The sequence below is a fragment of the Onychostoma macrolepis genome, chromosome 18, assembly GCF_012432095.1.
Source record: "Onychostoma macrolepis isolate SWU-2019 chromosome 18, ASM1243209v1, whole genome shotgun sequence".
Taxonomy (NCBI): Eukaryota; Metazoa; Chordata; class Actinopteri; order Cypriniformes; family Cyprinidae; genus Onychostoma; species Onychostoma macrolepis.
The window spans coordinates 14,888,528-14,914,053 of NC_081172.1; the positions used below are offsets into that span (position 1 = coordinate 14,888,528).

General features: G+C 35.7%; 2 protein-coding genes across 2 annotated transcripts in view; one reads left to right on the forward strand and one right to left on the reverse strand.

The window, feature by feature from the left end:
- The first annotated feature begins 132 nt into the window (after window positions 1-132).
- Window positions 133-5,433, forward strand: pex11a (peroxisomal biogenesis factor 11 alpha). Its single transcript, XM_058752119.1, has 3 exons — window positions 133-549; window positions 665-780; window positions 4,102-5,433. Exons 1-3 carry the CDS (start codon window positions 494-496, stop codon window positions 4,668-4,670), a joined length of 741 nt encoding a protein of 246 aa, XP_058608102.1. The 5' UTR covers window positions 133-493; the 3' UTR covers window positions 4,671-5,433.
- Window positions 5,434-7,662: 2,229 nt separating this feature from the next.
- The window catches only part of LOC131524506 (RNA polymerase II elongation factor ELL2), a 41,189-nt gene continuing 23,325 nt past the window's right edge, over window positions 7,663-25,526 (reverse strand). The window contains exons 3-12 of the mRNA XM_058751650.1: window positions 24,439-24,563; window positions 22,998-23,161; window positions 18,353-18,594; window positions 16,801-16,925; window positions 14,264-14,390; window positions 13,477-13,915; window positions 11,719-11,782; window positions 11,195-11,366; window positions 10,163-10,207; window positions 7,663-9,444 (exon numbers count right to left, since the gene is read on the reverse strand). Coding sequence (XP_058607633.1) covers window positions 9,334-9,444; window positions 10,163-10,207; window positions 11,195-11,366; window positions 11,719-11,782; window positions 13,477-13,915; window positions 14,264-14,390; window positions 16,801-16,925; window positions 18,353-18,594; window positions 22,998-23,161; window positions 24,439-24,563 — 1,614 coding nt within the window. The 3' untranslated portion in view covers window positions 7,663-9,333. The remainder of the gene's footprint in view (window positions 9,445-10,162; window positions 10,208-11,194; window positions 11,367-11,718; window positions 11,783-13,476; window positions 13,916-14,263; window positions 14,391-16,800; window positions 16,926-18,352; window positions 18,595-22,997; window positions 23,162-24,438; window positions 24,564-25,526) is intronic.

Below are 25,526 nucleotides of genomic sequence, written 5' to 3' on the forward strand. Positions count from 1 at the left end.
ATTACACAACTTTGATTAAAATCAGGCTTGAATGCAGGGACCGTGTGATGACGCAATTGCGTCATGACGTAAAATGGAATGTTTTTAAACGAACTGTTCAAAAGAATCGATTCCGGAAAACGAGTCGGACACTCTATCGCCAAACCCTCTGCCCATCATAATTTTTTTCTTTTTCATAATGTCATACATTTTAAATCTCTTATAATCCGTAAATTCGAAATTGGTTATTTTTTTTTATAAGCGCGACACAATAATGATTTACTAAAGGGATGTGAAGTTTGTTCTTTGGTTTCAACGCGTGTTTTGTATGTTGCATGAACTTTCACCTCAGTTCCCACAGCCAAGCAGGATCTGTGGATTTGACAGGACAGTGACAATTCTAACACGATCTTTAACTTTGAGTATGCATCGGCTTTCGAGCCTTTAGTCATTTATTCCTAAAAAAAATATCGCGTTTTGCACAGTGTTATTGCACACTATCTGTTGCAGCCACATGGAAACTTTCATCAGCTTCACTAACCAAAGTCAAGGAAGGGATCGCATATTCAGGTCAGTGTCTCTTATCAAAGCTTGTCATCCGTCAAATCAACATCGAATTGAAGTTATTTCTCCGTAAAGACGAGCTAGACTATGTCTGAACATTTTGTTTGTTTGCTTGCTTTAGAGCAACCCAATATGCTTGTGCTCTGGCGAAATACCTTCTGAGAAATGAAGCGAAGAGAAAAGAGCTGGTGAAAAAGCTGCAATTTCTGGAGTCTAATATGAGTTCGGGGCGGAAGCGTAAGAATGAACGTTTACTGTTACATAACAAAACAATCACATACAAAACAAAGGTTCTTTCATTTCTTTGTCAGTACTTACTGTTCCAGCTTTACTAGTAGAGTTATCTCAGATAGTATTTCTTATCTCTCTAGTTATATGGTTCAATCAGTGTAGAAACTAATAATTATTGACATTTGGGCAGTATAGTCCAAGGACAACTGCCCCCCTTGCTGTTGTCTTGCTTCTCCCAAAGTATTTTTATTTATTTATTTCCTTCTATCCATTGTTTGAAGTCCGTGTAAAGAGAATTATGATAATTTTTTCTAAACACATTAACGTACAAATGTTAGAAATGTATTGCTGAAACACATTACATACTCTGAACTATGTAGTACTGAATTGTGGAGTTAAACCGTTAAACAGTTTTTCACCAATTCTATGTTCAGGATTTATTGGGCGGGGCTAAAACGGTGGCTCGATGACGTAATGGAGCCACCGAGTGTGGCCCCGCCCCTAACACAATAAAAACTATGTTGAGAGGTCAAGTTCTTAGTTTGTCTTTTTGAATGTCTAGCCGCTTTTCCACTATCGGGCCGAACGGTTCTAAGAACGGTCAGGTACGGTTCCAGTTGTTTTTCCACGTGAGCCTGGTAGGGCGCGGCACGATTACAAACCGTTCTCGGCCCGGTTAGACAACCGTGCTGAACCGTGCTGGTAGAGTGCGTGTGCATGACGTCGCCACTCAGGATCTGTCACTTGTCTGTTGCCTGGCTGCTAGTTTCTCCTTAGCTTGCTAAGCGTGCTATTTTGAGCAATGTAAACACAAATTAGTAATAAAATCTAAAGAAATTTCTGATCATCCTCCATAACGCAGTGGCTATTTACACCTCATATCATATGTAAACACTTGTGTTACCACGGCAACAACTGACGCATTTGAATTGCATTCCAAAAGATCCGTTATCAGCCCCGCAGTGGAAAACGAAACCGTATCCGTGCCGACTGGCCAGGATTGGTACAGAACGGAACGGTTAAGCACAGAGAACCGTTCGACCCGATAGTGGAAAAGCGGCTTCTGATGTTAGATATACAGATTCTAGGCAGGGACGGTTCTAGGGTGAATGGATACCCGGGTCTTAGCCCAGAGACATGTGGCAGAATACATACAATTTAAAAACATGGAGCGTTCACAATTCGCATCTAAAAATGCATGGAAACGCGACCTTTACCGCTTTCTCTTCTTTCAAAGCGCACCGGAGCTTGCGCTCTAGACGCACTACCGGCACATCCGGGAACTTAACTGTCAATTTCGTTACCGCCCCTTTTTGGGGGAAAACAAACTAGACTTCCCATAGGCTTCAATACAAAATAGCGGCAAAAAGCAACGTCCATACACAGCCGACAGACGTGAATAACTTAAGTAATCACTAGGATTAATCATGTCAAGTAATTATATGTCCACCCTGCCTGCCATAGAGCGTGAAAGATACATCCATAAACTTAATTTGGTCAATTTAAAAACTCATTATCCCAGCGTCAAATTGGTGTAACAACCCCACCCAGTGGCCAGAGGTGTCTTGCCGGACATTTACTCATACCTAATCTAATCACCAGGTAAACCAGTGAATTATTTTACTTCATTTGAAAGTAAACATCTTTAAATGTATATATTATGTCCTTATATTTAGAGTACTGAGTGCACTTTTCTGTCCAGCCATACAACTAGCCTGGCTTCGCTTTCCATAGCATCATCCGTAATTCATAATATTTCCATAACAGCAAGATATGGATGATGGTGGCAGGTAGCCTGGGCTAAATTTGGGTTTTTACAAACATTATTGGTGCACCCAACCACACAACAACTCTTTGGCATGTTGTAAGGTTAGTCCACTTCCTCGATCCGATGCTGTATGGCGGTTTGTTTTCCCCCAAAAGTGGGCGTGAACCTGTTCAGAGACATTCTATGACGTTGCGCCGGTTGTGAGTAGTGGTGTTTGCCGTTGCTAAGCAACCATGAGCCTCGCTAGCCTTGAAGACGAGAACTGGAGCGCTGATGCGCGTTGAGCGCGCTTGCTGCATGTCTACAATTAAATAACGAACTTGTACGCTCAAACATGTATGGCTGTATAAATCCAATTAAACTACTAGAGGTAGCATCAGTAGCATCCATTCAGGTTGTAGCGGTATTTGACAGTTGAGAGAGACAGCCGCTTTCCCGCGAGTGGGCGTGGTTTCAGCGCCGACAGCGGACACGCCCCCAGCGTTTGAGAGCAGAGTGTCCTGCTTATTTTTCAAATATTTTGATAACTTATTTTAGTTACTTGGCGGGGTTTTTTTTTTTTATCATTCAAATTTGGCTGTGTGGTTAATTACACATTTTTCTGTTGTGTGACAAACTTAGAACACATATTTTAATATCACTTTTTACACGGACTTTAACATCAAATGGGGTTTTGTATTTTCGCAAAATATAAACTATATTATTGCACACCTCTATATAAAAAGTTGAACATATAAGTATATCCAACTTTACCTGCATACAGTATACACACGTAAAATAATATATAGCCTAACTTGGTTGTTTGTGTGAAATATGAACTATATTATTGTCCAGCTCTAATCTGCTAAATATGACTATATGACAAGATATCACAAACATTAAAATCATGATTTTCAGTAAAGCTGCTTTGAAATACTGTGTATTGTGAAAAGTGCTATACAAATAAAACTGACTTGACTAGACTAGTAAGCTTAAATTGTCAGAATGGCATTTTTTTTTACTAATAAGATTAAAAATTATTACAACAGGCACTGGAGTATACCAAATAATGATTAGTGTCTATTCAATTTGCACCTGGAGAACTGAAATAAATACTATTAAAGATTAGAATATGTACCAACTACAACTGGGATAGTGGCTAGCATGTGATGATGATTAAGTACTAATGCCTAATTAAATAGATGCTGGTCACTAATGGAATAAGTACAAGTGAAATTGAAAAGATCACAATTTGAATACTTGTAGAGGTGAAAAGTATTTGAGTATTAGTGCACTTAAGTACAATTTTGTGGAATATGTACTTTACGTGAGTTCTGTTAAAATTGAATATTTGTACATATACATTTACAAGGAAATAATTTGTTTTCCACTACTACATACATGCCACAGTTGCCACTTCAATGTTTGATATAGTGACTACTTTAAATTAAGCAATTTCTCAGCACATTTTACATTCCCGACTTGTGTAAAAATAGCCACTAATTTATTTTATGACCTCTATTTTTCGCAGATATGAAAATAATATCAGGAATGTATCTGCTTTTCTCTTTTTTTTTCAGTATTCAGGCTTGGGAATACAGTCAACTCGATCCATGCGGCCAAGAGCACTCTTCATATTTCTGACCCCGTGCTGCGCTTTTGCCTTACTTCTGCCAACCTCAACCGTGCCTTGTATTTCATCTGTGACAACATACTCTGGGCCAGAGGTATTGGGCTAATACGAGACATCGACAAGGAGCGCTGGAGCTTGAACTCCACTCGCTTCTATTTCCTGTCCTTGGTTATGAATCTAACCAGAGACGTCTATGTGATCATCCAGCTTATGGTACAGAAGTCTCGGGACCGACAATTCCAGCAAAAAGTCGACCAGCATCTCAATGAAAGCCCAGATGTGGCTTGTGTCATAGTGCCTCAGCTTGATGCGTTCCTCTTTCTTCTCCTCGAGAGCCTCAGAAATGAACCATCTGTGGCTCTCGATACAGTTAAAAATGTTTGCGATCTTTTCATTCCACTTGACAAACTGGGCATTTACCAAACAAATGCAGGGGTGGTGGGCTTCTGTGGCCTTGTTTCTTCTCTTTTAGGTATATTGTCAGTTTTGAGGCCCAGCCTCAAAATCAAGCCATGATTTAGGGAATGAAGAAAATGCTCTATAGAGGAACATCCAAAATGTCTTTTAGATAAGAAAACCTTTCTAACAAATGTTTCGATTTCATTTTAGTGTGGAATTAGACTACTATTAAGCTTACTTTTATAAAGGGATCAACTTAATTGTATAAGGGAGACAGGAGAACAGCACATACCCATAATGCAGCAGTGCACCTGCAGTTCTGCACAACATAATGATAAAAAATAATAGCATCATTTAGATAAGATTTCGCAGTGTGGGTTTGACCACATGCTGTGTACACTTTCATTAAATAGAGTGCCTTGCTGTATCTGTTGTTGTATTATGGCAGCCTTAGTGAAATAATACACCTTTATATTATGCAGTATTTAGTAGTTTTAATAGAGATTATATCACTTTGGTACTGATGATACTGAGATGAGGGTACATGAACACATTTTGGAACTTTCCAACAAAAAGATGCTCTCTGTGATGGCAGATGCTCAACTTTCTGAAATATGTGCTTAATATTTAGTCTTTTTTTACATGGAAAACCATCTGTGAAATTAGATATTCTACCTCATTCTGACAGATCCCATAGTTGTTTACAGATGTGTGTTTTATTTTAGGTGCCACAGTTTTGTTAGTTGTTAGTCCAGTTTTGGTTTATCATGACAAAAGATAACTTATTACATTCTGATTCCACATAATTGGTTGTCAGCACAAACTGCTCTAAGAAAAAACTGTGAACTTTAATAAAGGAATTTTTATGCACTGTTGAAAAGGTTTTGGTTCGTTTCTCACTTGTCTTCTAAGATAGAACAGTTTGTCCTCACTTTAGACATAAACATGGCATTATTATTGACACAAACACCTCTTATGGATCCATTACATGGATTTGTGATGGTTTAGTTTTAAACTTACTACACCACAGGCCTAAACTAGATTTAAAGGGGTCATGAACTGATTTGATTTTTAATTTGGACTGTTCTGTGAGGTCCACTTATAATGTTATCAAGATTTTTACATCAAAAAACTATTTAGAAGTAATAAGCTATTTTCTGTCTTGTTTTGAGCCCCTCATCAGAAAGCTCTGTTTGAATAGGTGTGCCGAATGCTATGGTTGGATAACAGTTGTGTATTTTTGACGGCCAATATCCTTCACAGATGGACTGTTTTCGGTTAAAAAACACATACATATTCAGCATAACAAACGATCTGTAATAACTGACAAAGCGATAATGATCACATAATGAAAACAGTTACTCACACCGGACATAGGATTCCTGTATAGTAGACAGAGCATAATTTCAGTCTTTCTGAAAATCCTGTGTCGAATTATGCCTTCTTTGTAAACAAATTCATCAAAAACAGTTTATTGTTTGGTTTCTGCGTAAACCTGTTTGCCGCTCTTGTCATTGGCCTAGCACTACCTGCGTGAATCAATGGGCGGGGCTAAACAGGCAGGGATGTAGAAGCAGGCGTTGATCATCTTCTACGGAGGCGGTTTTTATTCACACTATTACGTCATAAAGTTTTCTTATTAACTAAAACTATTACAATTATGTTTGTTGATTGAGGTAAAGCTAAATTAAAATATTAAAATAATATATAGCTTATATGTTCATTATATCTATCTATCTATCTATAAAATGTTGCCTTGGCAACTAACTAAAACTAAATGTTGAAGAACTAAAATGACCTAAAACAGAGAAAAAAATTAAGAAATAAAGCTAAACAGAAATTCCTATAAATATGAATAAAAATGACAAAGGTAATCAACATTACTTTGCTTGATGGCACATTTGATTTCTCAGTTCATGATTCCTTTTGTCACAATGTAACAAAAGTTTAATGAATGAATAGGCATGCATGGATGAACTGTTGAATCATTCACAATAAGATCAATAACATGCATGTAGAAAATAAAGTACATTTCTATTTCATGCTGACTTAAATGCCTTATCCATCCATATTCAGAACTGGAAATGAAAGTTAAAAGATACATCATTAGTTGTGTTAGTTTACTTTAAACTGCTTTTAGACTTTTAGTCTGCTTTTAGTAAAATAGACTCTTGGATGTGGAAATATATTTTTGTTTTGTCCTTCAAAATAAGTGAGTAGAAATTTGACTGCTATTAAATGTGAAAGTCATTATGTAAAATACCCTGTGACATCAGGGTGAGAGCATGCTAAACCAGTGTTGCTTTAGTATTATTCATATACTATTATATTATTTATTGCTATAGTAAATTTTATTTTATTTTTAGATTTTCAGTTTTTTCCAAGCACATTTTACCAATTCCAAACATCAGTCTTAATACTATTAATTTTGTATTTAAATCATTTGTAAGTGATATATAATTGTCCATGAAGGCTGGAAGTGAAACACTCATTCAGGTGTGCATACTTATTAGGCAGGTTTTATTTTACAGATAAAATGAGCCAAAAAAAAGATTTAACAGACTGAAAGTCAAAAATTATTAAATGCCCAAGAGATACTAATACTAATGCAATACTATAGAATTTGCAAAGTTAAGGCATGTCCATTGGACAGCAAAATGCTCATTGGGTCAACACAATCAGAAAAAAAACAGGTGGAGAAGAAAAGACACGTTAACTGCAAAAGAATTAAGGTGAAGAGTTAGGTGTGAAACCATCAGGAACCATTTAGTCTCCAGGGCCACCATTTTCCAGAACTGCAACCCGGAGTCTCCAGAAGTGCAAGGTGTCAGGTTCTCAGAGACTTAGATTAGGTTAAAAAAAAGAGGACCTTGTCTTGTCCAGCACCACATCCTCTTGTACCACTCCTACAAGTTTTGGGAGTTCATTTTTAGTCCATCTCTGCAAGATACGCTTTTCAGGGTAACTCCGAGGAACTCCCAAATCTTTCTGTTATATGTATGTATGTATGTGTGTGTGTGTGTGTGTGTGTGTGTGTGTATATAGTTTTAGTTAATAACAATTCGCAAAACAAACTGTGAAATTAAAGTCAAATCAGAAGACATTTCCATTGTATTAAGTTAATGTGGTCCAGTTTATTTAAGGCATCTACATCAATACATGAAGTTGCCCCATGAAAGGATGAAACAAACTGTTAACAATATAAAGAGAAATGCTATTTTGGCAAATCTATCAGTTTTCCAGCCAGATAACAAATCAGGATCAAGGATTAGAGGAACTAACACTGTAGTGACATAAATAACAGATCAGCAGTCTCCACAAGAGAAATGTCAAAGCGCGAAAGTGACACAAAAATACTTCCATAATGTACATGAGGCTATGGGCATGAACAGGAACGACATGGACGTAGAGGGGACTTTGGAAAGACTCTGCTTCTATAACGTTTGGTGTTTGTGTCAGGTCGTTACGTAAAGCAGAAGACCAATGAGATCCTCCGTCAAGTACTACATTCTGGGAAAACAGACATACTGTATACTTTCATTCACATAAAACATGACCCAAACGAAAATCAGGATTCAGAGAAAGCCTGACACAGTCTATGAAGGTCTCCTTCATGCTTTAAAGGGAAAGAACGCAGAGTTCATTCAAACTTCAAGAAATTAAATCTCAATAAAACATGTCAAATTTCCTGTAACATATCCAATAGATCAGGTAAAGAATTGCTTTTTTTTTTTTTTTTCAATTAATCAATACATTTTTTATTTTAAAAAAGGATAAAAGAAATTAAATATGCTTTAAAACATGATTGTTTCTGCTGTTTAGTGTCCAAATAATAATAATAATAATAATAATAATAATGTTATAAACATCATTATTTTAAGGACACAGTGTGCTGTAGTGGTTTGAGCACTGGACCCTGGACATAAAAATCATGAGAAAATTATCACTTTATCGATTTTGAACTGTCAAGGTTAAGCACCTTTGCTCTCATTACACGATTGGCTACAGGAAATCAAGATTAAATTTGCATCCCAGAGCTCATCATGTAGCTACACACAAAAGAGGAAGGTCTGGTCTAATTAAGAGTCTGACGTAGGTGCTTTCACACAGACGTCCATATGACAGATTGCACCCTCGTACTCTACAGAGTTTGGTAGGACCACCTCAGAGCTGAGAAAATTCCAGGCTTCCCTTATTCTATCCAGTGATTAAACGCTCTATTATAGATGTCGAGATCTTACAAGTGTACAAATATACATTCAGTAAAATATCAAAATAGAAACTGTGCTTAAGTTTTCTGATAAATCACTGACAGACCGAACACAGTACAGATAATCATCTCTCATCGTCCAGGCTTTATGATTGTACCATAAAAGCAGCCCACTGACAGCCCTGAAGGTCAGAGCTCAGAGCCGAAGTTAGAAGATCAAGGGCACACATATGCTGCATTATAGGGTAGGGGGAAAAAAACAACATTTTGGCTTAGGTTGTGTCTCACGTCACAACCAATTCCTAAATGCAACACATTTTACACGAACAAACGAAAAAAAAAAAAAAAAAACTTTAAAGGGCTTAAGTCACTAGTTGGAGGTCTTGGCCTTTGTTTGATAGTTTGGGCTTAGATCCTCAGCCTCCACATTGTTACCCACAGTTTGTGCGGAGGAAAGACGTGGAAATGCCTTGTCGTGCTCAAGAGAGACATTTGGTCCTGGTTTATTTCCACTGAGGAGTCGTTTGGTCTGTGCGAGCAGACTGGAGGAGGAGAGTGGAATGGCTGGCACTAGGAGGGCGCTTGTGTGCGGTCATAGTCCAGGATCAGGCCTTTGATGTGTGATAGTTTCTGATGGAGATACTCGCAGCGCTTCTTTTCTTCCCGGTAGCCTGGAAACTTCTGCAGGGACAAAAACAAGATCTTCAAAATGTGCACATTAGAGCTGGGAATCAGTACTGATTTCTTGCTTTAGATGCAGTTTTTTTAATTTGTAACTGAAATATTATTAGCTGTGAAAAATGGCGACATCTACTGGACGGAAGGTTCACTACAAATCATGTTTAGTATTCGCATGGTCAGAGAGTATGAGGCATGAAAGGTTCAGTTATTGCTAAAATGATTAAGAATATTGAAATAAAGATTAAAAAAAAAAAAAAAAATATATATATATATATATATATATATATATAATAATAATAATAATAATAATAATATATATATATATATATATATATATATATATATATATATATATATAGTAAATGAAAAACCTAAAACCTTAAAACCCTAATGAAAATGACAAATGTTGCCTCGGCCTCTAATTGAAACAAAACAAGAACTAAAATGACTAAAACCTAATTACTAATAGAAATATAAAAATAAAAAATTTAAAGAAATAAAAGAAATGAAATAAAATATATTAATATGAAAATATGAAATAAGAGCTAATTCAAAAATGTATAAATACTATAGAAATTATAATAGATCAAACTAAAATAACACCGAAATGTTCATGGGGTTTTAAGAATTTATATCAGATTATTTAAATAAGGTTCATAGATATGCAAAAAATGTATCAACATAATACAATTATCAACACATAATACAATTCTCTTACCTTCTTATACTTCCTATACTTCTCCATTATTTGATCTTCCATTACCTAGAATAATCAAAATAATGATTACAAAAAAATCAAACAGATTAATCTAAAATAACCTCTGACATCATGTATTATGTAAATGTTATATAAGGTGTGCTAAAGCATTATCTTGTAAAAACAAAGACACATTCTTCCACATGTAACCTTTACGCCATTACGCTAGTCTTCAGCGTCACATGACCCTTCAGGAATCATTGTAATTTGATGCTCAATGAGAACATTTCTTATTATTATCACTGGTCTACTATCTATCTATCTATCTATCTATCTATCTATCTATCTATCTATCTATCTATCTATCTATCTATCTATCTATCTATCTATCTATCTAGCCATCCATCCATCTATCTGTAAACAGTGATACATATTTTTCAGGACTATTTGATGAATAAAAGTTCAAAGGAACAGCATTTTTTTGTGTGTGACATTATCAACGTATAAATGTCACTTTTGATCAATTCAATGCATCATTCTTTTTTTTTTCTTAAAAAGAAAATTAACAATCTTGCTCACTCCAAACATTTGAACAGAAGTGTATATGTGACCCTGGACCACAAAACCAGTCTTAAGTCGCTGGGGTATATTTGTAGCAATAGCCAAAAATACATTGTATAGGTCAAAATTATCGATTTTTCTTTTATGCCAAAAATCATTAGGATATTAAGTAAAGATCATGTTCCATGAAGATATTTTGTAAATTTCTTACCGTAAATGTATCAAAACTTAATTTTTGATTAGTAATATGCATTGCTAAGAACTTCATTTGGACAACTTTAAAGGCGATTTTCTCAATATTTTAATTGTTTTGCACCCTCAGATTCCAGATTTTCAAATAGTTGTATCTCGGTCAAATATTGTCCGATCCTAACAAACCATACATCAATGGAAAGCTTATTTATTCAGATGACGTATAAATCTCAATTTAAAAAATTGACACTTAAGACTGGTTTTGTCGTCCAGGGTCACATATGATGTCTTTTTCCATACCTTATACTTGTGTGTCCCGGGAGACAGCGTCTTTATCTTGGATCCCAGCTGAACAAACATCTCCGTGACTTTCCCTATACGTTCATGAAGGTCTCTGTACTCATCATATTCCGCACAGAAATCCTCTTTGTATCTCTGCCGCTGCTCAGAGTCTGTAATAGTGTTGTATTTTCTGGAAAGAAAAGTTCCTTGAGTTAACTAAACCATTTTAACAGTAACAATAATTCAAGTCGCTAGGCAGAATCCCAAGAGAAACCAGTAGGTGGCACTACATATTAAAATAAATGTGTATTCTCATTCTTGGGTTGTTTGTCTGAAACTACGTTCCTTTAAAAGCCCAAATACAGAACATTTAAAATCTTTTCTATATTTTAACTTGAATTCTTACATTCCGTTCTGTAAAATTACACACTATTGCTTTAACAGAGTTCATTTTCTATTCCTTAATCATCAGCAGACAATCTCCACCTTGTAATTACAGAAGCACAATGCAGTAAAATAAACCTAAATCTGGTCTTACTTACAATAAATAATCAGGCAGCTCATCGGGCGAGGCACGGGTGACAGGTGTGTTGGGTCGTTCATGGTCTACACAAACACAGACAAGAATGATAAAGTGGTTTATGTATTCTCACTACGCAAACATATCAAAGTGCCATGCTGCCCGGGTTGATGGAGTCATTTATCAAATCTTGTGATAAGGGACGTGGAGGGCGGTTGTCGCTGACAAAGGCTGCCTGACAAGACGTCAAGCTTGAGGCGACGATCAAAGTGGGCTCTGCACGTTTTACAGTGGTTCACCCAGCTGTTAGTTAAGTTAATCATCCACCCTGGTGCTAGGGAAGGGCGCAGACGAGCAGTCACCTCGCGTGCACATGTCTGTGTACTCACACACAGGAATATTTTCTGAATTGCTTGGCAAGTCCAAACCTGTTCTGCCATCATTTCACTTGAAATGAAAGTGTCTCACAGTGAGCCACTTCTGAGATGAATTGCAATGGGAGAGCTGAAACGGGATGTTGTTGTTGTTGTTTTTTTCTTTTACAGAACTGCATTCATACAACATCAAAAACAACTAATGAAATTCCCTCTGATAAACAATGACTCCATTGCCCTTTTGGCAGTGCTAATAAATATTGATTATGATAAGCACAATCACTGCCTGACATAATACCATAAAACATTCATAACATCATGTTGCTGTACAATATTTTACTTGGCAATGACAGTACAGCTTAAAAATATATATTAAATTATTCAAATTATTATTTTTGTAAATAGGCCAACAAATAGAAAAAATGTGTAATTGTCACAAGCAAAAATAATGTAAAAAATGATCAATTAAAATGTATTATGCTGTAATTATACAATTAGTATCGATAATCATTTAACATTCCCAGTTATATAAACTACTGTTCAAAAGTTTTTGTTGTTGTTTTTTGGATTGTTTGGGATTTTAAAAAAAATAAAAAATCTTATATGCTGTCCAATGCTACATTTATTTAAATAAAAATACAGCAAAAACTGAAATATTAGTTCAATTTAAAATAAATGTTTTGTCTTTTGCAACATTTTAAATAAATATATTTACAGTCCTTTTTATACATTTTTTATGCACTCTTGCTGAATAAAAGTATTAATTTCATGTTAGTGGCTGCTTGTTTTTTATTTTTATTTTTTTATTGTTTTAATTTTCAATGTTTTTTCAATGTTTAATATTTATACATATTAAATCATGAATTAATATGTATAAATTTCCTTGAAAAAAAAAAAAAAAGAACTTACTGACTTACAAAATTTTAAACAATAATCTATATTACTTTCCTTTGCAAATAATTTATTGGCCTCAAATATACATGACCCTGGACCACAATTTTATTTTGAAATTGACATTTATACATCATCTCAACGCTGAATAGGATAGTAAGGATAGGACAATATTTGTCTGAGATACAACTATTTGAAAATCTGGAATCTGAGGGTGCAAAAAAATCATAATATTGAGAAATTTAAATTTGTCCATATGAAGTTCTTAGCAATGCATTTTACTAATCAAAAACTAAGTTTTGATATATTAACGGTAGGAAAATATCTTCACGGAACATGATCTTTATATTCATTACTTAATATTCTAATGATTTTTGGCATAAAGGAAAAATCAATCATTTTGACGGTCCATACAACGCATTGTTAGCTATTGCTACAAATATACCTGTGCAACTTTTTTGTGGTCCAGGGTCACATATTGCACCTCTATATCAAAATTTCACCTTTAAACCCACCATTAATATTTTCCTGGTTCTGTTTGAGGTCCGGGCTGGTCTCGACCCACTCAGGTTTTAAGCGCTCCCTCTCTTTTTCTTTATGCTTCTTGGACTTCTTTTTGTGCTGGCCGTTTGCTAGCTGCTGGTCAGTGCAGATTTCTGGTTCAGTTCTTGGGTGTTTGGGGCTGGATGATGGCTGCTGTGCTGGTTCTGGCAGTTCTGGTTTGGGCACGCTGTTGGACTCGCTGAGCTTGTGTTGCTGGTAATGACCATCAGGGCTCTGCTGAGCCATACTGCTACCCCTTTGCAAACTTGTGTTTCCATGAGCGGAAGAGCTACGGCTCATGGAGGAGATGAGATGTCCATTGGAAGGAGATTGCAAGGGCATGTTCTGGTCTAATAAACGTTGCTTTTTCGGTGTCTGACTTTCTGGATGGTCGGAAGGCACTGGGCGTTTCTGGGAGGAAAGAAAGGAGGAGATTTTACAAACTTTGCAAATGGAAAACAGCAATAGTGTAGACCGGCAGCTTAATTGGCTCCTGCAAACAGCAGTGACTGAAGCGCCTCCAGCATCTCCATAAATAAAGAGCAGACGGCGCCAAACATGATCTTCGCGAGAAGAAAAAAAAAAAAAAAGAGGCCCTTCTTCTCATCTCAGGTATATCAATCATACATTCAATCAATCACAAAGCTGTTTCAGTGCACACAAGAAGCTGGTAGTCCATTGCACAAATACTACAGCATGCAACAGCCTTAAAATGAGATGGAGGAAAAGTAGCACTTCTTTTTATAGGTGCATATTTACCATGGAGAGATTCTTGACAGGGCTGAGTTGGGATGGAGAATCCCCTGAGGTTTTGTGGAATGAATGGCTGGACTGGAGGCTTTTTAACTGGCTACTGCTGCTGCTGCTGCTGAGAGGCTGGAGTTTTCTGGAATATCAGAGAGTGAGACGCCGTCAAAACTTCATTCCATTCATGCTTGCCATCAGGAAACCTTTGCTAATTAAAATCTTAAGCAAATCTGCGAACTGTCCCAAGTTCAGATCAACTTCCCAGTTCCAGAAAGCTATAAAAAGGTGCGGTTGTGTTACAGGAAATGGAGGAACTAAACAGGAAGAAATTTAAAGCTCAGGATCAAGGTCTAGGATTTGCACGAGTGTTAATCAGGTTTGACTGGAGTGTAAAAACATTATACTCTTGCATAGCATTCGTTCGGACAGAGCGCCGGGGATGTTAGTCTAGTTTAGCATTTCCGGGTAGCTGATAACATCTGCAGTGGGACTGGCAAAAGACTTGCTAATGTCCAGTGACGAGAACAATGGTGCCAGAGACATTCCTACTCTGCTGGAACTTTCCTCTGGCAATCTGCTTCCTACAGCTCCTTCCTCTCATAGAGCTGCTTTTTCATCACACGGAGGATCGTTCTTCATAAGCGCCTTGCTTCGATGCCCTGACAAAGCGGATGTACTAAACTACTCTGGACTATACAGTAAAAAGTAAAGTAAAATTAAATATAAAATGCAGAATAACATATAAATAAAATATATAAATTAACTAAATTAAATATTTATAAATATGTATAGTGTTTCTAAATATTATAACTAACAATAATAAAATAATTACATTTTATTTTTTACAGTAAACTCACTGAGTGACATGCACTACCATTCAAAAGTTTGAAGTCAGTAAGACTTTTTATTTGAGCGAAATACTTTTTATTCAGCAAGTATCCATTGAATTGATCAGAAGTGACATTTACATTGTTACAAAATATTTCTATTTCAAAGAAATGCTGTTCTTTTAAACTTTCTATTCAAAGAGTCCTTAAAATGTATCATGATTTCAACAAAAATATTGATTATAATAAGAAATGTTTCTTGAGCATCAAATCACCATATTATAATCATTTCTGACGGATCATGTGATACTGAATACTGGAGTAATGAAGCTGAAAATTCAGCTTTGCAATCACATAAATTAGCACTGTTATTTTACATCTTAATTTTACAATATTTTTACTGTATTTTTAATCCAATAAATGCAGCCTTGGTGAGCATGAGACACTTTGAAATACAATTATAATAGCCCCAAAAGTTTGAATGGTAGCAGTTCATGGATCATTCTGCAAACGTGCCGTGTTGTGCAAGTATGGGGTTTATTGCAAGATCATCTTGATCTGTCCCATTAGGATACTTTAGACTGGCAGTGCACATAAAATTGAGAGGCAGAGGTGAAGGCAGAGAAGAAACTCAAGCACGCAGTCAGTTAGGCGGAGTGTGGAAAACCTCCCGAAAGCAGGGCTGCCAAGATCGTATTTGGCAGGATGGCTGCCGTTTATTCTCCTATTGTTCCGGGACTGAATGTGGCTGCACAGAAGCTTTCAGCATAATTCCACTCAACAGCACAGTGAATCGCACGGCTTCCTGCTCAGACAGGCCTATTAACCACATCATCTGTGCTAAAACGCATACTTAATAAGGCCTCCAAAACACATCATCTCAGCAGACTGCGGGGGCAAGGCCTGGATGACAATCCTGTACCAAACGTCACCAGCCCGTCACCAGGAAGTTGGGAAATAATACATTTATGAAATGTCTCTAAGTAGGGCTATTACTGTGAAGTAAAACTACAACTATTAAAAACAGTTGTGTCTACAACTGTTAAAAAACATTCTTGTTAACAGAAATAAATCTCAATAAAATTAAATATAAATACTAGAAAATAAAAAAAAATTAACTTAATGAAAATTAGAAATTTGCATAGGCATCTAACTGAAAATTGAGTTGAAGCACTAAAATGAAATGCAGTATAAGAACTAAACTTATACTGTAAAAACAATTGAATTAAATAAATCATAGTCGCAATATTAAACTAGTAATGTTCATCAAATAAAATATCAATAGCAATATTAAAAAATACTACTAAAAATGACAAATTTATTGACAATTAAAATGACAACTGAAAATATGAATATACTTTTTATTAATGTTTTCAATTAGATATATACTACTATATAAATAATATTAAAATAACACTGTTTTACTGATTCAAATTGAATCACTGTAATAAAGATTACAATTATATTTCTAAATAATATCCAATATAATATTTTGGAGAAAAAATAAAATAAAATAAAAAGGAACATATTTTTGTTTTTGTTTTGATGAAGAGGTACTTGAAATTTACTAATGGGTTTATGCAATATAAAAAAAAAAGAAGGTTGGAATAAAGCAGAGTAAAGAAGTATTGTAATGTAAAGATTATGGTCTGACGCACTAAAATGACAATGAATATTTATAAAAAGATAAAAGTGATGTTGTGAGAATTGAGAATACTGTACCTTGCCAACACCCTTTGAATGAGTTGCCGCTCTTCCTCGACATAGCCAGGCCAGTCCCTCCGCACATGTCTGTAGAAATCATCCTTTAGAGTAAAGCTGTGGTCTTTGGGATTGAGTTTAGCCACCTGAAAGAAAACATACAGTATAATAGAATTATTCTCCTAATGAGAAACTGCCCTGCATTCACAAACACACTTAAGTAAACAATATTTCAAGAGTGACGTGAACCATCAAGCATTACTGGAGTCAGCATCTTTTTGAAGAAATATGACACTTTCGATTTTTTTACGAGAGAGAGAAATAATGTACGATAGGCCTTTTAAGGACATTCTTAAATACATCCAGAGGACAATAATTCAATTCAGACCTCGTAAATGTAAAACAGAAAGCATAAATGTATTGCAGCACAGGACGTTCTGTAGAGCACTTTACAAATGGGATATGAACCCAGCACAACCCTCCCTCTGTCAAATCACGATCCATTCTCCAAATATCATTATGGCAGAAGGCTAATTGCTAGCGCTAGCACCGCAACCTCCCCTTGTTGACTGCGCAGGAACTTCTGAATATAAACGCAGCAGGAAGCATTCAGCAAATAAACCTACTGACAAAATCAGCCATAACCATCTCGTCTGCCCAAATGCAATTGAGAAGCAGCTCAGGACATAAACTATATTATCTGGACAGGCTGAGTACTGAACTGTGTTTTCTGAAGTAGGGCTGATGGGAGAGATTAAAAAAAGGGAAAAAAACAAAAAAACTTGGCACTGGTGCAGAATGAAACGCTGACAGAGAGTTTTAATCAACAACATATTATACAGGGCTCCAGACTATGACTAGAACGGTCACAAAAGTGACAAAAAATTTGCAACAACTGAAACTCTAGCCTCTATGAGCAACAGTCGGAAAAGCTTTGTGTGCATTAAAACATAGTTTAGTCAGTTATCATCTCGGAGGGCCTTACATCTTCAGAGAGCCTGCAAGTGTATGCTGCAGTCGATAACAACAGCGAGTCATTTGAGAAATGATTCACATACAAATGACTCTTACGAACTGCTTCTTTTTATTGAGTCATTCAAAACAACTCATTAAAGTAATATAATACTTTTTAAAAGTCTGATTTTTTAAATTATTATTATTATTATTAATACTTTTATTTAGCAAGGATGCATTAAATTGATCAAAAGATTTGTTTGTTTGTCTGTTACCATGTACTATTTCAAATAAATGCGTTTCTTTTGAACTTTCTATTCCACAAAAATCCTGAAAAAAAAATGCATTATGGTTTCCATGAAAATATATAAGCAGTACAACTGTTTTCAACATTGATAATTATAAGAAATGTTTCTTATATTCAATATTTCACTAGTGTGAGAGCATCAAATTGAAACTATTTTAAAACTGCAATAATTTATACTAAATAGCACTCTGATATGAAAAACTCTCATAAGATTCCAACTGAGGTTTGGAAACATTTTTGCATTTATGTAGATTATAAATATTTTGTTTGTTGTGCATTTGCGCTGTAGCATGCCATGCACTTGTGTTTTACCTCATCCAGCACAGCATTTAAGTCGGCCTTGTCCTTGGGGCTGGCTTTCTCCTTCTCCAGCCAGAGCAGTAGTTCTGGCTTGCTGTAGGGCTTTAAGGCCAGAACGTGAATGACACGTTCTTTCAAGGGCCTGTGGGCCACCAAGCTAGGTGTACCGTTCCTCTTGCTGCTGGGTGAATGTCTATTAGTGTTGTCAAAGCTGGTCGGCAGGCCCTGTTTCTTCTTAATCTTCACACATTTACCTGAGGAGAGAAAAAAAAACAACAACAATAATGATTTTTATGACTTGGTCTGTAAAACAAAAACATTCACACTTACATTATTCCTTAACATTTGAATGTCTTCAAAACAATCTCAGAATCTGCTAAGTGACATAAAACGGACTGAAATATTATTGCCAAACTCGACTGCCTCTTCAGCACTGAAAATAAACCGAGAGCTCTGCAAATAGCACAGAACTTCTGGGGCCACTCAAATCCCCAAGCTCTCGTTACGCAAAACAAAACCGAGCCGCCCTGAGGTGAAATTAGACACACACATAACAGAGAAGGGGTGAGCGCTAGGGCCGTGACAAATGACTGTCACACATACAGTAGTGTAAACAGCAAGCGCTGGACCACTTTAGGAAATACAGCTTTGAGTAAACATGACGGCCCCCATAGCACTCGTATGACCCGTTCTCCGGATGTGCACTCTGAATTTGGCATGCACCGAGCGGGACGGAGAGTGTGAAAGAGAGCTGACGGTAAACGTTGCTCTCTCTTGTGCAAATATCTAAGCCGTGGAAACCAAAACACCTCAAATAGAGCCGTTTTTTCTGTTTTCCATCTTCCCACCAGTGTGCTAATTCACCTGGAGCCAGCAGGACACAGGAGTGCTAATAGATATCAAGCATGCCTAATCTCATTAGAAGTTTAAGCTGTACTTTGAAGGTTGCAATAGGACAAAGTGAAGCATAAGCTGTTCATACAGCGAGTGCTACGCTCCTGTGCTCATCCAGTTTTACATAACATTCATGCTTCCATTTAGACCGCTTTAAGGCTTTGTTATTGCTGCAGAAACACACTACGCTGTTGTTCGTGTGAGTTAAATTCAAATGGATTGGGTTAAATCAAATTACTCAGTCATTGTAAGCAATCTTCACATTAAGTCAAAAGGAAAGTTCACCCAAAAATGAACTGTCTGTTATCATTTTTTCACCCTCATATGATATATGGTCTTCTGTGGAACACATAACAAATTTTTTTTTTTAAATGTACCGCCCTCACGTTTTTCCAAACCTGTATGACTTACTTTTTTTCCATGGAACACAAAAAAAACTATATTCTGAAGAATGATGGTAGCCAAATGGTTTTGGTGACCATTGACATTTCTCAAAATATCTTTTGTCAAAAGAGAAAGTGAGAGTGAGAAAATGATGACAGAATATCTCTTTAAATCTCAATGGTTAACCTTCCCTCTGTATTCGAGTCAGTTTTGACCTGGCAGAGGTACATAAAAATGTATGGGGAAATTTTTTTTTATGAAAATACACTATGTAATTAGTATTTTTTGAGAGAAGGCCTCATAAAAGTATCATATCTGTCTATCAGGCCACATATGGCTTGTGCACTATAAAGTCTGAAGCAGTGAAAGCTTTATGTGAGAAACAGACAAAAATTTGAAGTCGCTGTTCACTGGAAACCTTCCTCCAGACAGCACTTAACTCAAAAATTACTGCTGCAATTGGAGTTAGTGGGTTGATTTGAGAAAAAATCATGCAGGCTGGTTTTGTGAAACAGATCAATTAATTCACTGACAGGATCTGACTCAAAAGAATGATTCATTCAAGAATCTTACATTTTCTCATACAAAGCTATCATATAAGACTCTAAATATAGCAGACGAGTCATATAAGCACTTTTATGGTAATTTATGTCATTTTTAAGACCCCATTTATTCTAACTGTTTGGAAAAAACAAGTGACCCATACATTATTCAGAAGTTCCTCAGAAACGTCGACTTACATCATTTAGAATGACATAACTGTCACTAAATTACAAATTTAGAAACCCATATAGTTTGCCTCAACAACAGGGGTCAGTTTTCCTTTCTCAAAAATGTCTCTGCTGCAATCGTACAGGCAGGCAGACTTTATTATACTTAAAAGAGCTGTCTTCATATTTCAACAGTTGCATTAACTACATGATATATTGCAATAACCGCAGAACTGTGAGAACAATGATCCCATTTATGAGGAATGTTTGACTTTTACACAGTCCAACACACTGGCAAACAAGAGCGAAAAAAACACAACAGTACTGAATTCCTCTTGACGCCTAAACATGTTGCGCTTTGCAAAAAGTGCTGAATTAAACACTCTCTTTCTCCAAAAGCATTTGAGACACTTTACTGTATTTTGGGGCAATAATACTGTATGAACTGTAGACAGATGTCATAAGACTCCAACATCAAACATTTAATCAAATCTAGCCGTACAGGCAATCTCATCAAATCAAATTCCAAAATCAAATTGTTTTACCCCACAAAGCTCAGTAATCACTTGTTTAAGCATGTCTGCATGCTCAAAAATAGTACAACTTACATGACTGTGCTTGAAGTAAATGCTACACTGTATAGTTCATAAATATATTTGTATATTCATAAACACAATGAGTGGTTGACTGAAATATTGCTGTTATTTGGCATTGTTAGCTGTTGTTTTTTGTTTTTTTTGCCATTGGCAGAAAAGTTTTTCTATTTGGCCTATTGGAAGAGGAACTTTTATTTTGACAGTGCCTAGAACCCAGCAAGTTCCCATTCTTAATCTTTATTAGTTTACGGTCAAACCTAACTTCCTTGTTATTTTAGTTTTTTTTTTTTTTTTTTTTTTTTAAATCAACACTGTAAAAAATCAAAAGTTGAGAAAACTTAAAAGTTTAAGGCAACCAGCTTCAGCAGATTTTTTGTGTTTTCTTAACTGGTTGTTTTCAGTTTATACAACAAAAAGTTAAGAAAACTCAAAAATCTCCTACAAAAACAAGTTGAGAAAACTTAAACTTTTAAGTTTTCTCAACTTTTAATAAAATTTTTACAGTGAAGTTGATTTTTTTTTTTTTTTAATTGATTAATTTCCAAATAATTTATTTAAATGTAACGAATATAATAAAGGAATAAAATTCTTTCTGTAAAATATAAAATGTAAAATAAATATAAATTTAAATCACAAAAAATTGTTAATACTATCTTTAGGTTAAATATTATTACATCATATAAGTCAACACATCGGTTTTATATCAGCAAGTGGCCACCCTGCTCACCGAGATATCAGCATCAACCATCAAAAAATCCATATCAGTCAACCACTAATGACGACTGTACTTATCTTGATCACTAAATGAATGAATCACCAAAATCATCAAACAGTAAGTACATAGTAAATTTTTTATGATGCTTTCTGCCTGCCCCTTACCAGTGTGCAAAGTTAGAGCAACCTTAAAATACCTCTGCTCTTTATAATTAAACGTCCACTGAAATACCTGCCATACATTTCAAAGCCTCTGCCAACTATGAGAGCTATGAGGGCAAAGCAGTATTTAGAAGCGTCTACATGATAAGTGTACCATTACTTCACCACAGAAATACAGTGTGCCGCTGCGAGAGGTTTCTCCGCTCGACTACAGAGATGGGAAAAAAGTTGGAGGCTGTTTTATTTTTGTTTCAGCCAAACAAATGTATCTGCCAGGCACTAAATTGTGCAAGGACATGGCTCCGTTTCTACCGCCATATGGTTAAAAATACGCATGGAGACATATTTTTTTGGTCCGTGATGGAATAAAAAGCCAAAGCAAATACTAGAAACTCACCCAAACATACCTATTACATGAAATCTGAATGGCGCAACATTGGTCCTCCTATAATGTCCGTCTCTAAATGATACCCCTTAGCAAGCACTGCAGCCCAAATGTGTTTACATTACAAGGCAAATTGAGACATACTGACAAAAAAAAAAAAAAGAAGAGGATACTGCAGAGCTTTGTCTGGAAGGGAACTATTTGCTTTCCTCAGTGAAAGCGATTCAAAGATTTTAATTGCCCCGAATCAAACAGAACTTATTTTCTGTAACCACTCAAGTGCTATCTTTCAGCTTTCTTAGACACGAGAGGCCAGTGCGACGCGTGTCCTTCTCTCTAGTCATCGCTTAGGGAATTGCAGACTTTGCTTCAGAGAGAGACCCCATGTATAATTCAGTATTTCTGCAGATGAAAACCTAATTGATCCCCAGCCATGGTAATTAAAATCCTGGGCTAAACTTCATCCACCCAGCATGAGACTTGTTAGTGCATACTTCTGGCAGTCTCAATCAGATTAATGGAACAGGTCTGTGGCTTCGTGCCTGTGTCATCTGCAGATAAATGTTTGAGAAAAAGGGATTGGGGGAGGGAAATGCATCTTTACACGGTTCGTCTGATACACAACCATCCCTTGATCAAAAACATCCTGGTTTAGCCACCATTATTAACAGGATATGATACTATCAGGCTAACATATTGCTTGCTTTTGGAAGAAATGAATGTGTTATTTGATATAAGACATGTTTTAATGAGAGCTAATTGTGTCTGTGCATATGGAGTTGGTCCTTTGTGTGCATGAGCTGGATTCTTACTTGGACGTGTGGATCCAGGTTTGATCTCGATGGCTGAGCGGCTCCAGATGTCCTTTTCCACTTGAGACATGCGCTCGCGGGTCATCTGGTAGGAATCGTCGGTGGCACACACCGTGATTTTGTCCTGAATACTGCCCTGACTTTCCAGATGCTCCCTGCCATCTCTAAGCAAAAACAGGAAATACACAGTGAGTTATTTTACACAGTGAATTATCACACATGTGGATTTGTTGAAATTCCAGGGAATGAATTTACAGTCTTGAAATCATCAGTTAGAAATGTTTGGAAATTACAAACAATTAAGTGATGTGTCACCATATGGCATCATTTTTAAGGGTGTTTATGAATTTATATATCTAGCATGGAGACATGGTTATAGAGCTTGTTTAAATAAAAACATTTATATAAAACATGTAATAAATATATTTGTAATAAAAATTATTTCTATTCAAATGGTTTACTTAGAAATACATAAACATTATTTTATACATATACATATATATATATTACAAAATACATTTGCATTGAACAAATATTATTTTTTCGCCATAAGTCGCCATATTTTAAACACACTAATTGTTCATATGTTTGGGGTCAGTACGATTTTTATGTATGTATTGTATTTATTTATTTACTTTGATACTTCTTAAAAGTAAGTCTTCACCATGCTCGCCAAGGCAGAATTTATTTGACCTAAATAATTAAGTAAAAGTTCAAACAGTAACACTGTGAAAATTATTCAAATTAAAAATGTTTTCTGGTTTAAAAAAAATAGATAAGATAGATCTGAGAATCAACCTGCTATGTAAAGACTGACATGTTTAACGCCTCGCTCCCCATTGCTAAGTGTTACAGCTGCTCCTTTGTCCATAATGCAGCCGGAAAGTCGGTGACTAATTTATGACTAATGGCCTTAACCGGTTTTTGTGGAATTGCTTTGCATCCTCTTTCCCACAAACCTATCTAATGCTATTCTTCAGCGAGACAAGCGGAGTATTGTGAGACTACAAGTCTCCTTTGAGCTGGAAAGCGAACAGATCAGTGCCACCCCGATCAAGAGACAGCAACTTCACAACTGACCGTGACGCCAAATACTGTAATGGAACTTGGGTTCAAAGGTCAAAGTAAATGTTGAGACTAACAAACAACAACCTACGCTCAACACACAGATTTAACATTCAAGTCATGTAATAACTAATACAATTTATTATTAAGCAATTTCAGTAATGATCATTAATTAAACAATTATTAAAAAAGAAAAAAAAAAGTAGTATTATGGTGCTTGCGTTTATTTATTTATTTTTGGACAGAAGCTTGTGGTAAGTCTGAACTGTCTGTCACTATGTACTCTAAAATAACAGGATGCCATTTTTTATACAATTTTATTGGTAATAATAATAATTTAATATTATTTGAATTTTTTTTTCCTTCTGTGTCTTACCCAGAAACATACTGGTGAATACAGTCGAAGCTGGCCTGAGGTTTGTCTTTACTGTCACTGGACAGGTAGAAGGAGAAGACACGGAAAGCATCCGGAGAATCCGAGGAAGCAGGAATCTTGATATACTGTAAGATGAAAAGAAATAGACTTGTAATTTAATTCTAAATACACACATATAAATACCTAACTGCCCACTATAAATGCACACACACAAACAGTGCAATTATAAGAGCGGATGTTTGTTTATACCCTCATGCTTCAGATCTATTAAATGGCTATTTTAAGCAATGGAAATACTCTTGTGTAACAAAAAAACAAACAAAAATAAAAAATAAAAAAATAACAGCTGCATGACATCAAGAATGAACTTTCATTACACAGCACAATCAAATAATAATACAAAAAAAAAAAAAAGTAAAGGAACTCCTTTCCATGCCTAAAACACAGACTTTTGTTTATCGAGAAGAGCTCCAGCTTGCGGCACTTACTTCAACAAAGCTGTTTGGAAAAACATCTTTCATTCAATAAACCAGTCAAAGGAACTCCTCCCAGAGATGTCTCTCCAAAACACTGCTCACTTAAGCAGCATGTCCTCATAAAGCAATTAAGTTATTACTTTCCTAAAAAAGGCACTTGCTGTACCAAAACCCGTTTCGTGATGGAATGTTTTGTACTCGCCTATTTCTGAAAAAAGAGATCCATATTCGCTAATTATATGAGTTTAATGTGGGTTTGTAGGAAGAATCCTATTGCACAACATACTGAGGCTAAACGTACAAGACTTTCAGGCCTCTTGTAGTAAAAACATCTACATTTGTCAATCGTATACGTGTTTTTATGCCTTGTGAGCAAAAACATTCATCTCCATGGTAAAGTTTTCTAATTGATAATGATAGAAGAGGTTTTGACATTGTTGGAATGTCTTCAAAGCATCAATTGGAATAGATTTGAAAATTACATAAAAATATTTTTCATCATAAGCCGACATTTTCCAGCAAAAGTGTTTATGAATTTATAGTGTTCATGGTGTTATATAACTGTAGAGTTTCCAGCTGTTTATTTAAAATAAAATAAAAAAATAAAAAATG

Bases quoted from the DNA above. Each gene is read 5' to 3' on its own strand.
- pex11a (XM_058752119.1), top strand. From the start codon at position 494: ATGGAAACTTTCATCAGCTTCACTAACCAAAGTCAAGGAAGGGATCGC. The intron at 550-664 runs GTCAGTGTCTCT...TGCTTGCTTTAG, and splicing joins GGAAGGGATCGCATATTCAG to AGCAACCCAATATGCTTGTG. The intron at 781-4,101 runs GTAAGAATGAAC...TTTTTTTTTCAG, and splicing joins TATGAGTTCGGGGCGGAAGC to TATTCAGGCTTGGGAATACA.